Source organism: Mustelus asterias, unplaced genomic scaffold (assembly GCF_964213995.1).
Source record: "Mustelus asterias unplaced genomic scaffold, sMusAst1.hap1.1 HAP1_SCAFFOLD_1125, whole genome shotgun sequence".
NCBI lineage: Eukaryota > Metazoa > Chordata > Chondrichthyes > Carcharhiniformes > Triakidae > Mustelus > Mustelus asterias.
This window is the reverse complement of record NW_027591070.1, coordinates 46,139-61,968: the sequence shown is the minus strand read 5'-3', so window position 1 is coordinate 61,968 and position 15,830 is coordinate 46,139. Positions and strand designations below refer to the sequence as shown.

Below are 15,830 nucleotides of genomic sequence, written 5' to 3'. Positions count from 1 at the left end.
AGGCAAGCATGCCGAATGCCTTCTTGACTACCTTCTCCACCTGCATTGCCACTTTCAGTGATCTGTGGACCTGTACACCTAGATCCCTCTGCCTATCAATATTAACATTTTATTGAGGACTATGGCTGCTAACACTGTCCACACGGCAACATCATCAACTTCCAGCTGAAATATCGATACATTTCCAACCACTATCTTCACAGAATTCTTACGGAGCACAATGAGGCCATTTGGCCCATCGTGTCTGCACCAGCTCACCAAATTAGCATTAGGAATTTGAGTCATTCTCCAGCGTTTTTCTCGTATCCCCGCTCATTCTTTATATTCAAATAATCATCTAATTCCTTTTTGACTGCTTCGATGCAGCCGACCTCCACCACACTTCCCGGCTGTGAATTCCAGACCCGAACCACTGGCAGTGTGAGAAAGGTTTCTCTCTCATCATCTTCAACCCCACCACACACTCCATTCCTGAGCCACTGGCCATCCCATGTCCCTCCCTGTGACTCAGGGTAAGGACATGGGAATCCTGTGCTCTTCCCTTTCACCATCATCCTTTTTGTCGTTTAATCAGTCTGGCACTTCCATTTTGTTCTTTCCTTGTCACCCGCCCATCCCCAGCTCCCTGTCACTTAAAACAATTTAATTCACCGCTATTTCCAATTTCTATGTTTCGCGAATTGAACTGAAACTAAATCTGTTTCTATCTTCACAGATGTTGCCTGACCTGATGAGAGTCTCCCAACATATTCATATTTCAGATTTACAGCATCAATAGAATTTTGCTTTCTGTATGAACTGAGGTTGTGTTTCTTGAATGTCCCGCGCTGTACATTATTATTGTTAATGATCTTATTCTTAAAAACACTGTGGATTTACCCTGATTCCTGTTATTTTTCTCTCTCTGATCTCCAGTCTCCGTGGTAACTATCTCACAGATGCTTGTGCCGAGGACCTGGCCTCTGCTCTCAGTACAAACCGCTCACTGATAGATCTGAATCTGGGTGACAATAAACTGGGAGATTCCGGAGTGAAACTGCTGTCTGTGGCTCTGAGGAATCCGGACTGTAAAATACAGGAACTGTAGTAAGTAGCAGACTGTGTGAGATTGTGTTTATAATAACTGAATATTCAACAATATAATTTCGCCACTGGTATTTGTATAAAAAACACTGCCCGTTACTATTGGCGTCAGTTATGAATCAGGAAAACTGCTTTTCCTCTGACTCCTGTTGCTTCTCTCTCTGATCTCTGAGCAATGGGATGTCAGTCCCACAGATCCTTATGTTGAGGGAGTGGGGGAATAATGTTATGGTTCACCCTCTGAGGTCCAGTCATTGGCAACTGCAAACTGTATTGAATTTCTACCTTCGGGTGTGCTGACTCTCAGAATCCCCAACCTGATCCAATCACATGACTTCATATTATAAGAGCCGACAGCTTTGACAAATCAACAGAAAAGGCAATGAGGGACAATTCGCCTGGGAGCAAAGGTCGCCAGTCACAAATCTGATAGGTTTGTGGTCACAGCACAGCTGAAGTAACGTATATTGTTTTGGTCACCTTATGAACGTATTTTATAAACATTTGAGAAAATGTTGGCTTGAGTCTTTCATGGCATGCCAGGCTTATCTTATGAAAAAATATAGAAATTATTCGTCCTATACTCACTGCAATTGGGACGAACCACGGCTGATCATGGTCGGCAGGGTGGTAGAGCTGTTAGCACTGCTGACTCAGAGCGCCAGAGACCCGTGTCAATTCCGGCCTTGGGTGACAGATTGTGTGGAGTTTGCATGTACTCTCCGTGTCTGCGCAGGTTTCCTTCAGTTACTCCAGTTTCCTCCCACATGCCAAAGATGTGCACGCTAGTTTGAGCGGCGATGGTAAATTGACACTTAATGTCAGGGGTATTTGCAGAGTTAATATGTAGGGTTACTGTTATAGGGCCTGGGCGGGATTGTTGTTAGTGAAGGATTGATGGGCCGCATGGTCCACAGCTTGTCTGGACTTGCAGATTCTCACTGGCTGTCCTGTCTGGAGACAATACACATCTCTTTAACCTGTGCTTAATGCTCCCTCCACTCACACTGTTTGTACCTTTAAGACTTGATTATCTGTAGAGACTACATTCCAGTCATTATTCTGTAAATTGAGTTTGTGTCTCTGTATGCCCTGTTTGTGAGCATTTCTACACTCCACCTGACGAAGGGGCAGCGCTCCGAAAGCGAGTGGCATTTGCTACCAAATAAACCTGTTGGACTTGAACCTGGTGCTGTTAAACTTCTGACTGTTCCTAACCCAGAGCTCCATGTGACCAATGATGAACACACAAGCTCCAAGTTATGGACTCAGCAGCAGAGTCTCTCCTGTGCCCATCCATTCACTCACTCACTCCCTCTGGATCCACAACCCATCTCACCATCAGCGATTGCCCACCCAGCCTCCAGGTCTCCCAGCTCCAGCACTGCATCTTCCATTGGCATAAGGATGACACAATCCAGACACTGTCACTCTTGGCTCCTTCTCTGACGCTGAGTGCCCTCTTCTACAAGCACATAAATTTCCATTGTTACTCACCCATCAAAGACACACACAAGCCTATGGTGCTGCCAGGCTGCCCATCATGGGACCACCAGGATGGTCACTCAGTGTCGGCAGTGCAGCAGTCATCTCTGACTGACCGGAACCCTTCACAGAGAGGCTGACATGTTCCTGAAGATTGATGCTGCTGTCTGGACATTGCCAGTGTCTGGGTGGAGATGTTCTTTCCACCATTCCTCTTTCATCCTTATTCACATATCAGCCTGTAAGTTTAACGCTCACCTTGTCAGAACATATCAGGTTATTGATCCTTTGCCTCACTGCAGCCACGTGCTGCCTGCTCAGGCCCTCGGCAGTTTCTATCCAGACTTGCTTGGGTTGATGTGATAGGTCTCCTCCTCCACTCCTGAGGGAACAGAACCTCCCTCCAAACCGATATATCCTTGAGAATTTCCAGGGAAGTGTCAGCGAATTGGGTTTAATCTGCCTTCTGCCATTTCAGCTCTTTGTTCATTAACCAGGGCTCCCTCACTGCTCCATTCAGAGCCTTTAAAAGTGCTGCTGGCTGCCTTTAAATCTGGTGCCAGCTCTGCCTGAATGGGGTCTTCCCCTGCAGCCAGTGGTTAAGCTCTGGAATGCACAGGGTTTTGGGGGAAGGTGGGGGGATGACACTTAGTGAGTTGCTCATTCGGAGAGTCAGTGCAGACACAATGGGCCGAATGGCCTCCGCCTGCTCTGTAACAATACTGTGATTCTGCCTGTGCTGCCTGAGTGCACGGATTTCCCGAACCTGTCAGATATTAATGTGCCTGTTTGGTTATATGTGGAGTTGGTTAGTTCATTTGGTTTGGTGTTTAGAGTGTGATGTAGAATGATGCTAAATCTGAGGGTTTGGTCCTCTTACCGGCTGTGGGGTTCATGGAATCCCATCTCCTCCCATTGCCGCACGTTTATTAAATTGTATCCCTGAAGCTACATGTAACAAATTGTCTCTCTCTCTATTGGAGAGAAATACAAAGAACAAAGAAAATTACAGCACAGGAACAGGCCCTTCGGCCCTCCAAGACTGCACCCACCATGCTGCCTGACTTAACTAATACCCCCTACCCTTCCGGGGACCATATCCCTCTATTCCCATCCTATTCATGTACTTGTCAAGACGCCCCTTAAACGTCACCACCATATCTGCTTCTACTACCTCCCCCAGCAACGAGTTCCAGGCGCCCACTACTCTGTGTAAAAAATCTGCCTCGTACATCTCCTTTAAACCTTGCCCCTCGCACCTTAAACCTATGCCCCCTAGCAATTGACTCTTCCACCCTGGGAAAAAGCTTCTGATTATCCACTCTGTCTCTCATAATCTTGTAGACTTCTATCAGGTCTCCCCTCAACCTCCGTCGTTCCAGTGAGAACAAACCAAGTTTGTCCAACCTCTCCTCATAGCTAATGCCCTCCATACCAGGCAACATCCTGGTAAATCTTTTCTGTACCCTCTCCAAAGCCTCCACATCCTTCTGGTAGAGTGGCGACCAGAATTGAACACTATATTCTAAGTGCGGCCGAACGAAGATTCTATAAAGCTGCAACATGACTTGCCAATTTATAAACTCAATGCCCCGGCCGATGAAGGCAAGCATGCCGTATGCTTTCTTGACGACCTTCTCCACCTGCATTGCCACTTTCAGTGATCTGTGGACCTGTACACCCAGATCCCTTTGCCTATCAGTATTAACATTTTATTGAGGACTATGGCTACTAACACTGTCCACACGGCAACATCACCAACTTCCAGTTGAAATATCGATACATTTCCAACCATTATTTTAGCAGAATTCTTACGGTGCACAATGAGGCCATTTGGCCCATCGTGTCTGTACCAGCTCACCAAATTAGCATTAGGAATTTGAGTCATTCTCCAGCGTTTTTCTCGTATCCCCGCTCATTCTTTATATTCAAATAATCATCTAATTCCTTTTTGACTGCTTCGATGCAGCCGACCTCCACCACACTTCCCGGCTGTGAATTCCAGACCCGAACCACTGGCAGTGTGAAAAAGGTTTCTCTCTCATCATCTTCAACCCCACCACACACTCCATTCCTGAGCCACTGACCATCCCATGTCCCTCCCTGTGACTCAGGGTAAGCACAGTAAGAAGTCTCACAACACCAGGTTAAAGTCCAACAGGTTTATTTGGTAGCAAATACCATAAGCTTTCGGAGCAATGCTCCTTCGTCAGATGGAGTGGTCTCTGTTCTCAAACAGGGCACAGACACAGAAATCAAATTACAGAATACTGATTAGAATGCAAATCTCTACAGCCAGCCAGGTCTTAAATGCACAGACAATGTGGGTGGAGGGAGCATTCAACACAGGTTAAAGAGATGTGTATTGTCTCCAGACAGTACAGCTTGTGAAATTGTGCAAGTCCAGGAGTCAAGCTGAGGGTAAGGACATGGGAATCCTGTGCTTTTCCCTTTCACCATCATCCTTTTTGTCGTTTAATCACTGCGGCACTTCCATTTTGTTCTTTCCTTGTCACCCGCCCATCCCCAGCTCCCTGTCACTTAAAACAATTTAATTCATTGCTAAGTTTCGCGAATTGAACCGAAACTAAATCTGTTTCTTCACAGATGTTGCCTGTCCTGCTGAGATTTTCCAACATATTTTATTCATATTTCAGATTTACAGCATCAATAGAATTTTGCCTCATGTATCAACTGAAGTTGTGTTTCTTGAATGTCCCGCGCTGTACATTATTATTGTTAATGATCTTATTCTTAAAAACACTGTGGATTTACCCTGATTCCTGTTATTTTTCTCTCTCTGATCTCCAGTCTCTCCAGTAACGATCTCACAGATTCTTGTGTCGAGGACCTGGCCTCTGCTCTCAGTACAAACCGCTCACTGATAGATCTGTATCTGCGTTCCAATAACCTGGGAGATTCCGGAGTGAAACTGCTGTCTGTGGCTCTGAGGAATCCGGACTGTAAAATACAGGAACTGCAGTAAGTAGCAGACTGTGTGAGATTGTGTTTATAATAACTGAATATTCAACAATATAATTTCACCACTGGTATTTGTATAAAAAACACTGCCCGTTACTATTGGCATCAGTTATGAATAAGGAAAACTGCTTTTCCTCTGACTCCTGTTGCTTCTCTCTCTGATCCCTGAGCAATGGGATGTCAGTCCCACAGATCCTTATGTTGAGGGAGTGGGGGAATAATGTTATGGTTCACCCTCTGAGGTCCTCTCCTCCTCCTCAGATGTGCACAGCTCTCCCCGGACACAGCATCCATTGATTAGTGAAAGGGGGGAGAGTGAGTGGATGACAGTAAATGGAGGACAGGACATGGTGGTGGAGTCTCACTGTTAGTAACAGATGTCAGTACAGCAGCGAGAGGTGAACTTAGTTCCAATGATCAAGATGCAGAATCAGTTTGGGTAGAGATAAGAATTAACAAAGTTAAAAGATCACCTGTGGGAATCTTTTATAGGCCCCGAACAATATTCAGAATCTCCGACACAGGAATATTAATGGGGTCTTGTAAAAACATTCTGCAATAATCACGGGTGATTTTAACATTCATGTACAAAGAAGAACAAAGAGCCATGCAGAAAGGATGTTTCCCCTTGCTGGAGGGTCTGAAACCTGGGACACAGTCTGAGAATAAGGGGCAGTTATTTAGGATGAGATGAGGGGTATTTGTTTCCCATTAGAATGCTGGTGAATCAAGGAATGCAGGGATAATTCTGGAAATGGTGTTGAAGCAGAGGATCAGCCATGGTCACATTGAATGATGGAGTGGATTTGAAGGACAGAATGGATGACTCCTGCTCCTGTTTCTTAACATTCTTACTGCAATAGGAATGGAAGGTAAGAGTAAGAAGGTTTTGCTGAAGCTTTACACGACCTTCATTAGATCACAACTGGAGTAATGTGTATAATGTTGAGCTCTTTACTTAAAAAAGGATAGAATTGTATTGGAACCAGTTCAGAGAAAGTTCACTCGGCTGATTCCTGGGATGGAGAGGTTGATCAGTAAGTTTGCGGACGACACGAAAATGGCTGGACTTGCAGATAGTGAGGAACATTGTCAGAGGCTACAGAAGGATATAGATAGGCTGGAAATTTGGGCAAAGAAATGGCAGATGGAGTTCAATCCTGATGAATGCGAAGTGATGCATTTTGGTAGAACTAACGTAGGAGGGAGCTATACAATAAATGGCAGAACCATAAAGGGTGTAGATACGCAGAGGGACCTGGGTGTGCAAGTCCACAGCTCCTTGAAGGTGACGTCTCAGGTGGAGAAGGTAGTGAAGAAGGCATATGGCATGCTTGCCTTTATAGGACGGGGCATAGAGTATAAAAGTTGGGGTCTGATGTTGCAGTTGTATAGAACGTTGGTTCGGCCGCATTTGGAATACTGCGCCCAGTTCTGGTCGCCACACTACCAGAAGGACGTGGAGGCTTCAGAGAGAGTGCAGAGGAGGTTTACCAGGATGCTGCCTGGTATGGAAGAGCTTAGTTATGAGGAGAGATTGGGTAAACTGGGGTTGTCCTCACTGGAAAGATGGAGGATGAGGGATGACCCAATAGAGGTGTATAAAATTATGAAAGGCATAGATAGGGTGAACGGTGGGAAGCTTTTTCCCAGGTCGGTGGTGACATTCACGAGGGGTCATAGGTTCAAGGTGAGGTGGGGGAGGTTTAACACAGATATCAGAAGGACATATTTTACACAGAGGGCGGTGGGGGCCTGGAATGCGCTGCCGGGCAAGGTGGTGGAGGCGGACACACTGGGAACGTTTAAGACTTGTCTAGATAGCCACATGAGCGAAGTGGGAATGGAGGGATACAAAAGAATGGTCTAGTTTGGACCAGGGAGCGGCGCGGGCTTGGAGGGCCGAAGGGCCTGTTCCTGTGCTGTTTTGTTCTTTGTAACTTTTATACTGGATGCTGCGGTCGATGAAGACGAGCGTGCTGTCTGCCTTCTTGACCACCTCATCCACCTGTGTTGTCACTTTCTGTGCACTTGTACACACAGATCCCTCTGTCGGTCAATGTTCTGATGGGTTCTTCCATTTACTGTATAATTCGCTTCTGAATTAGGTCTTTTGCAAGAATCAAATTGTCAAAAGTTGAAGAGAAGATTAGTTCACAATGTATTCAAGCAATTTCCTGGAGAAGCACGTTCCAGTGACAAACACCAAACAAGCTGTTTTAGACATGGTGATGTGCAAATATGTGGCGTTTCCAACAAAAATAGATTCCTTTCATTTGGAGAAGAGCAGCAGAAGTGTTCCAGCCGTTGCGAATTCAAGGAGTGTATTAGATTAAGTGAAGATGTGGCACCGGGGTTGGCACTGCTGCCTCACAGCGTCAGGGTCCCGGATTCATTCCAGCCTTGGGCGACTGTCTGTGGAGTTTTCACGTTCTCCCCGTGTCTGTGTGGGTTTCCTCCGGCTGCTCCTGTTTCCTCCCATAGTCCAAATAAACTGTGTAGGTTGGGTGGATTGGCCGTGCTAAATTGCCCGTTAGTGTCCAAGATGTGTAGGTTAGGGGGATTAGTGGCGTAAATATGTGGGTTACGGGAACCCGGGCAACTGCAGATCTATTAGTCTGACATTGATGGTATGGAAATCCTATAATAATCCATAATAAAGGAAGTGATAACAGAACACTTCAAAATTAATGGCAGGATTAGACAGGGCCAACATGGATTTATGAAAGGCTGGCACGGTGACACACTGGTTAACATTGTTGCATCACAGCCAGGGGCCCGGGTTCAATTCCAGCCTTGGGTGACTGTGTGGAGTTCCCACATTCTCCCCGTGTCTGCGTGTGTTTCCTCTGGGTGCTCCGGTTTCCTCCCACACTCCAAAGATATGCATGGTAGATGGATTGGCCATGGTAAAATTGCCCTTAATGTCCCAAGATATGTAGGTTAGGTGGATTAGCCCGAGTAAATTAGTGAGTTTATGGGGAGCGGACCTTGGTAAGTTACTCTGTCAGTGTGTCTCGATGGGCCGAATGACGATTCCTACACTAGGGATTCTATAGTTGCATGATTCACACACAAGAGGTTATTAAATAAAATTGGAGCACGTGGGATTGGGAGGAATATACCAGCATGGATTGAGAACTGATCAATGGACAGAAACAAGGAGTTGGAATAAATGGGTTACTTTTGGGTTGACAGCCTCTAACTAGTGGAGTACGGCAGGGATCAGTGTTTGGGTCTCAGCTATTCAGAATCTACATCAATGATATGGATGTGGGGATCAAATATAATATTTCCAAATTTGCAAATAATGGAAAACTAGGTGAAAATCTGAATTGTGAGGAGGATGCAAAGATGCTTCAAGGGGATGTGGAGAGGCTCAGGGAGGCTCCACAACTGGAGCAATGTGTATAGTGTTGAGCTCTTTAATTAAAAAAGGATAGAATTGTATTGGAACCAGTTCAGAGTAAGTTCACTCGGCTGATTCCTGGGATGGAGAGGTTTATTTTACGAGGGAAATTTGAGCAGATTGGAGCAATATCTATGAAAGTTCAGAAGGTTAAAAGGTGATCGCATTGAGGGGATGAGACAGGGTGGTTGCTGAGAGGCTGTTTCTTCTTGTAAGAGAGACCAGAACAAGGGGACAGATTTTAAAATGTAATTGTCAGTCCCTTAAGACTGAGATGAGGAGAAATTTATTTTTTAGATGGTGGCTGGTCAGTGGAATTCTCTTCCCTGGAGACTAGTGGCGGCAGAGTCATTGAATATATTCAAGGCTAAGTTCAAAATGATTTTGGATTGAGAAGCGAATCAAGGGTTACGGGGAAAAGAGTTGAGACTATAATTAGATCAGCCGTGATGGAGTATGCTCGAGGGGCTGAATGACCTTCTGCTCTTATCCCAATACGTCCTTCAGACTGCTCTCTGTGACCAGTGATGGATAAACAAGCTCTATGTTTTGTCCTCACCAGACGCTCTCCTGTGCCCATTCATTAGGCCACCCACTCAACCCATCTCACCAGCAGTAATTACCCACGCTGCCCCCAGGCCTTCCTGATCCAGCACTTCATCTTCCATTGGCGTAAGGATGGCAAGACCTGGATGTCTCCACTCTTCTTCACTCATTCCCTGATGATATTTGCTCTCTTTCCAAACACATAAACTGTTACTCACCCATCAAACACATGCAGTAGCCCAGGGTTGTCCAACGTGTGAACCAAGGGGTGAATGTGACCCTCGAAGCCCCTCAATGCGGCCCCCGGAGCGAGTTTCCAGAATCTCAGTCACACAGTTCAGTTTGAATGGAAGAATCTGCATGGAGCTGCTCCTCCAATCACATCCCGTCTCTTTCCCATGTTTGCTGCTGATAGGTTTTTGAGCCGATCTGCAGCAAATGTGGGAGAGAAACAATTTGTGATTGATGAGGATTAAACTCTAATAATCATCTTTATTTATTACTCATTATTGTGCTCAGCAAGTTGTTTCTTTTCATATCTCAGTTTAGTTTTTAATTGAAATTTCTGCTGTGCCAAACTTTATCATTCTGAAATTTACTCATCGGCCGCTTGAGTGAGAAAAACATTGACGTGTGTTTGCCCAGTGAATATGTTGGTCAGCCCTGCTCGAGCCTATGCTGGTGGCAGCCTAACGGACATGTCTCTGACAGTCAATGCTGCTGCCTTTGCATTGTAAGAGTTTTAACAACACCAGGTTAAAGTCCAACAGGTTTATTTGGTGGCAAATACCATTAGCTTTCGGAGCGCTGCTCCTTCGTCAGATGGAGTGGAAATCTGCTCTCAAACAGGACACAGAGACACACAATCAAGTTCCAGAATACTGATTAGAATGCGAATCCCTACAGCCAACCAGGTCTTAAAGATACAGACAATGTGAGAGAAGGGAGCATTAAGCACAGGTTACAGAGATGTGTATTGTCTCCAGACAGGACAGCCAGTGAGATTCTGCAAGTCCTTTGCATTGCCAGTGTCTGGGTGGAGATGTTCTTTCCACAATTTCCCTCTAATCCTTATTCACATATCAGGCTGTGCTGCACTCACCGTGGCAGAACACATCAGGACATTGATCCTTTTCCACTCTGTAACCACGTGTCTGAAACCTGCTCACCTCCCAGCAATCTCCATCCAGACTGGCTTGTACCGATGGGATAATCTCCTCCCATCCTGAGGGAACAGGACCTCCCTCTGAGCCTGAGCAGCCGGGAGGAGCCCCTCCAGGGAGGAATTAGTGATTGGGGGGCAACCCTTGCTCTGCTTTCTGACATTTCAACCCCTCATTCAATAAGCAGAGCTCCCTCGCTGCTCCCTCCAGAGCTGCTGTGTTTGAAAGTCCTGCTGCCTTTGGAGATGGTGCCAGCATTGCCTGAACCGGGACTGCCCCGTGCCCGGGCTGCCTCAGTGGGCAGCTCCCCCTGCCTGCCAGCCGTTAATTGTCCACCTCTGACAATATCACCTTCATAACTCTGCCTATCCTGCCCACACGGACACACCACCCATTTCCAATCCCCGTGCTGGGACCTCAGAGCTTCTGGTAAAATCACAGCCATTATCTTCAACCTCACCACAAACTGCATTCCCAAACCACTGACCATCCCATGTCCCTCCCGAGCCACTCCGAGTAAGGACACGGGGATCCTGTGATTATGGTCCTGTCCCATCATCACTTTTATCATTTAATCACTCCTGTAATTCCAGTTTGTCCTTTCTTTGTTTCTTCCCCAGCCACCCACCGCTGTCACTTCAAACCTGTCAATTCACTGCCCGTTCCCAGTTCCAATGGAAGCTCAAACTTTACCCCCGTTTCTCTCTTCACGTGTATTTAGCTAACCTGCTGAGCATTTCCAGTTTATTTATATTTCATTTTCAGCATTGAGTATTTCCTCATTCTACAGAAATGCAGGTTGTGTGTTTGGAATGTCTGATACAATACATTATTATTGTTATTAACAGTATTATTTAAAACACTGGGGATTGAGCCTGATTCCTGTTATTCCTCTCTCTGGTCTCCAGTCTGTATGAGAACGCTCTGACAGATTCTTGTGCTGAGGATCTCGCCTCCGCTCTCAGTACAAACCAGTCACTGAGGATTCTGTCCCTGGGATCAAACTCCTTCACAGATCAATCTGTCCCTGCTCTCCGCCGCCTCATACTGACCTGCAGGAGTCTGGAGGTGATCTCGTGAGTGTTTGTGTTAATTTTTAGTGTAACAATTAAAATATAAATGGATTTAAAATATAAATGTGCCTGAATCTTCCAAGTAGCAGCAATGGTAAGCAGATTGCCGGTATGTTTAAAAATTCTCCCAACCTGAAACTGCTGCATATTTCTCCCAGGATCTTCAGCACTGTGACCCCGGGGAGCTCCATCAGAGCAGACAAGAGTCGAGGAAGAGAGAGCACACACCCTATTTACAGCACAGTGACCCCGGGGAGCTCCATCAGAGCAGACTAGAGTCGAGGAAGAGAGAACACACACCCTATTTACAGCAGTGACCCCGGGGAGCTCCATCACAGCAGAGTAGAGTCGAGGAAGAGACAGCACACACCCTATTTACAGCACAGTGACCCCGGGGAGCTCCACCAGAGCAGAGCAGAGTTGAGGAAGAGAGAGCACACACCCTATTTACAGCACAGTGACCCAGGCGATCTCCATCAGAGCAGAGTGGAGTCACGTAGAGCGAGCACACCTTATTTACAGCACAGTGACCCCGGGGAGCTCCATAAGTGTTAGTTGATTGTGGGAGTGAATGGGTTGGTGTGTCGCTGGATGAATGGTTCGTCAGGGGGCTGGGGAGAGGTTCAAGGATTAGTTCTGGGTGTCGGGAGGGTGGTCGAGTTGTATTGTGTTGGGTTGGAGGGTTAATCAGCAGTTTGGATGGTGGCTGGGAGTTGGTAATGTTGTTGGGTGTCTAGTTAGATTTGGTTGCGTGGTCGGGGGTTGGGATTGGTTTCTAGCTTTGGAGAGTAGTGGGTTGGGGTTGCTTCTTGAGTAATCAGTTTAAGTCAGAGAGATAGTCAAGAATGTATTCAAGAGGCGGCTGCATATAGCACTTGGGGCGAACAGGATCAAAGGTTATGGGGAGAAAGCAGGATTAGGCTTTTGAGTTGGACGCTCAGCCATGATTGTGATGGATGGTGGAGTCGGCTTAAAGGACCAAATGGCCGCCTCCTGCTCCTATCTTCCATGTTTCTATGTCAGGTCAGGAGAGGTTTGGACGGATGAGGCCAAGTTGGGAGGTTTAGTCAGATTTGTTCAAGGGCTAGTGGGAGGTAGTCGGGCTGGAGGGGAGGGGGAGATGATTTACGGGAGTGACAGCCTGTCAGGGGGAGATACCAGCAGTAGCCAGGCCTGTGACACCACAGCTGGTTCTGCTGTGGGACAGGGTCGGGCAAAGAGCAAGCGAGCAGTAGTAATAGGGGACTCGCTAGTTAGAGGCACAGACAGGCGTTTCTGTGGCCGCAATCGAGACTCCAGGATGGTGTGTTGCCTCCCTGGTGCCAGGGTCAAGGACGTCTCTGAGCGATTGCAGGACATTCTTAAGGGGGAGGGTGAGCAGCCAGAGGTCGTTGTACATATTGGTACCGACAACATAGGTAGGAAAAGGGATGAGGTCCTGAAATGTGAATGCAGAGAGTTAGGCAGAAGGCTAACGTGTAGGACCTCGAAGGTAGTAATTTCAGGACTACTATCGGTACCACGTGCTAGTGAGAGTAGGAATAGGAGGATTAGGCAGATGAATGCTTGGCTTGAGAGCTGGTGCAGGGGGCAGGGATTTAGATTTTTGGATCATTGGGATCTTTTCTGGGGAAGGGCTGATCTGTTCAAGAGGGATGGGTTACATTTGAACTGGAGGGGGACTAACATCCTGGCGGGGAGATTTGCTCGAGCAGCTCGGGAGCGTTTAAACGAGGTTGGCAGGGGGGTGGGATCCAAAGCAGTAGGGAGACAGAAGAGAAGTTTGAGGACAGCACGGAAGTTAAAGAGAGCACATTAATTAGTAAAGGCAGTGTCAGTAATCCTAGTACCAGACAGATCAGACAGAAGCAAGGCAGAGAGCAAGGGAAGTCCAGATTAAACTGCATTTATTTCAATGCAAGGGGCCTGACGGGCAAGGCAGATGAACTCAGGGCATTGATGGGTACATGGGACTGGGATATTATAGCAATTACTGAAACATGGCTAAGGGAGGGACAGGACTGGCAGCTCAATGTTCCAGGGTATAGATGCTACAGGAAAGATAGAACAGGAGGTAAGAGAGGAGAGGGAGTTGCACTTTTGATTAGGGAAAGCATCACGGCCGTACTGAGAGGGGATATATCCGAGGGTTCAGCCACTGAGTGTATATGGGTGGAACTGTAGTTTCGGGTTTTTTTTAAAAAAGGGTGGCATGGACAAGTTGGGCCAAAGGGCCTGTTTCCATGCTGTAAACCTCTGTGACTCTATGAGTGGGTCTAGTCAGATTGTGGGAGGTGGAGTATGGGGATCAGTGGGAAGTGATTGGGGGACTCGGTTGTGCTATTCAGGTATTAGCCCAGGTGGTGAGCTGTCTAACATTACCTGAGTAACTATCCAGGTAAACTTTGTGGATCTGTCCCAAAGTATCTGACTCTAACTGCAGCAGGGGGGTTCCCCAATAGTAGTTAATACCTCTGGGACAATTCCCAGGTAGATCAGTGCGTCAGGACATCCACAGGGTCCCGATGCTCATCTTCGGATGTGTGTCTGGCCTCTGGCGATCCAGAGACCAGAAGATTTGTCCCATTAACTCCAGTCTCCTGTTATTTACTCTGTTGTTCAATCTGTTTATTTCCTGTTTCATCTTTAATCTGTTTCAGGCTGCGGCAAAATCAGTTCAGTCGAAATGGAAAGAGGCAGCTGGAGTCGCTGCGGGAATCCAGACCGGGACTGGAAGTGACAGCGTGAACATTTCAATCTATAAACATTGCTGCTCCACCGGTTACAGTGAAATCCTGAATTGTGAAGATCTTCGACAGCTCCCTCCAAACCCTTCATTCCTGCCCCTCTCCCTCCCTATTCCATCAGCCCCTCCAGCCTGGCACTGATTTCCCTGCTTACCTGGTTTCCCAGCTGGAAAACTGTTGTAGTTTTAGTCTCCACATTGAAGGAAAGATTGCTGCAAACCATTGTTTAAGCAGCAATGTGTTGTCAGTGTTCTCAGCAACAGAGACTTCAACCTCCTTTCAAAATGGAGCAGCAGAGATCATTCTCCAGAGAGAGAACAGTGTGTGTGTGATTCTGACAGTACCCAGCAGGGGGCAGATTGGTCAATCTTGTCAGAGTTTCCTCTCTGTCTCTGTGAATGAATTAAAGGCTCCACCAGCCTCTCCTCAAAACCTCTTTCACTATCTGGTGATTAAAGTGACACAATGCCACCATCTGCTGGCGGCTCACAGCTACTGCAGGCGCTGCTCTCTGTGAGCCTCAGACAAGTTCAGTAAGTCCCATGTCTGTATCTGGGAACCGGTTCCTGCAGCGTGAATATTGAACAATATTGAGAGGGATTGGAGTTTGCAGCAGGAACCCCGGCTGGTGAATTAACCCTTTTATCACCAGACAGTCCAAAGATGTGCGGGTTAGGTTGATTGGCTGTGCTAAAATTGCCCCTTAGTGTCTTGAGATGTGTAGGTTAGAGGGATTAGTGGGTAAATATGGAGGGATATGGGGGTAGGGCCTGGGTGGGATTGTGGTCGGTGTCGACTCGATGGGCCGAATGGCCTCTTTCTACACTGTAGGGTTTCTATAATTTCAGTGTACATGAACTCTGTTCCCTCATTCCCTATGGGAGATATTGTCTGGAGATTGTAGTTGGGGATGATCTCAGACTGTAATGTGTACATTTGGTGCAGTTATCAGACACTTATCCCATTCAGAATGGGGGTGGGTAAACTCTGCTGCACTCTGTAATTCCTGTGTCAGACATTCAGTGTTTAATCTTACACAGGGGATCAGTTTTTTAATGTTTTCTCATGATTCCAAGATAATTGTCTCAATCTCACAGACTGATTCTCTGAAAATTGGAAACACAAACATTTTGAGACACAATTACAACCTTCAATCACATTTTGTCCGTGTTCGAACAGAAAATAATTTTCAAACAAACTATTCCCCTTTTGCAACTCTTGCTTTCCAATTGCACAGGTTTCGGTGATACAGAGAGCAGCTCAGTTGGAATCCAAATTCTCTCATTCCACTCTCGCCCCCCCGTTTACCCTGCCAATTATCAACCTCAACAAAAGTTCCCAC

At 46.7% G+C, this 15,830-nt stretch overlaps 1 protein-coding gene across 1 annotated transcript in view; it reads left to right on the top strand.

Annotated features, from left to right (window-relative positions):
• Positions 1 to 14,489, top strand: part of LOC144487912 (NACHT, LRR and PYD domains-containing protein 3-like) — a 53,655-nt gene extending 39,166 nt beyond the window's left edge. The window contains exons 9-11 of the mRNA XM_078205959.1: positions 5,380 to 5,550; positions 11,577 to 11,744; positions 14,402 to 14,489. Coding sequence (XP_078062085.1) covers positions 5,380 to 5,550; positions 11,577 to 11,744; positions 14,402 to 14,489 — 427 coding nt within the window. The remainder of the gene's footprint in view (positions 1 to 5,379; positions 5,551 to 11,576; positions 11,745 to 14,401) is intronic.
• Positions 14,490 to 15,830: the final 1,341 nt, after the last annotated feature.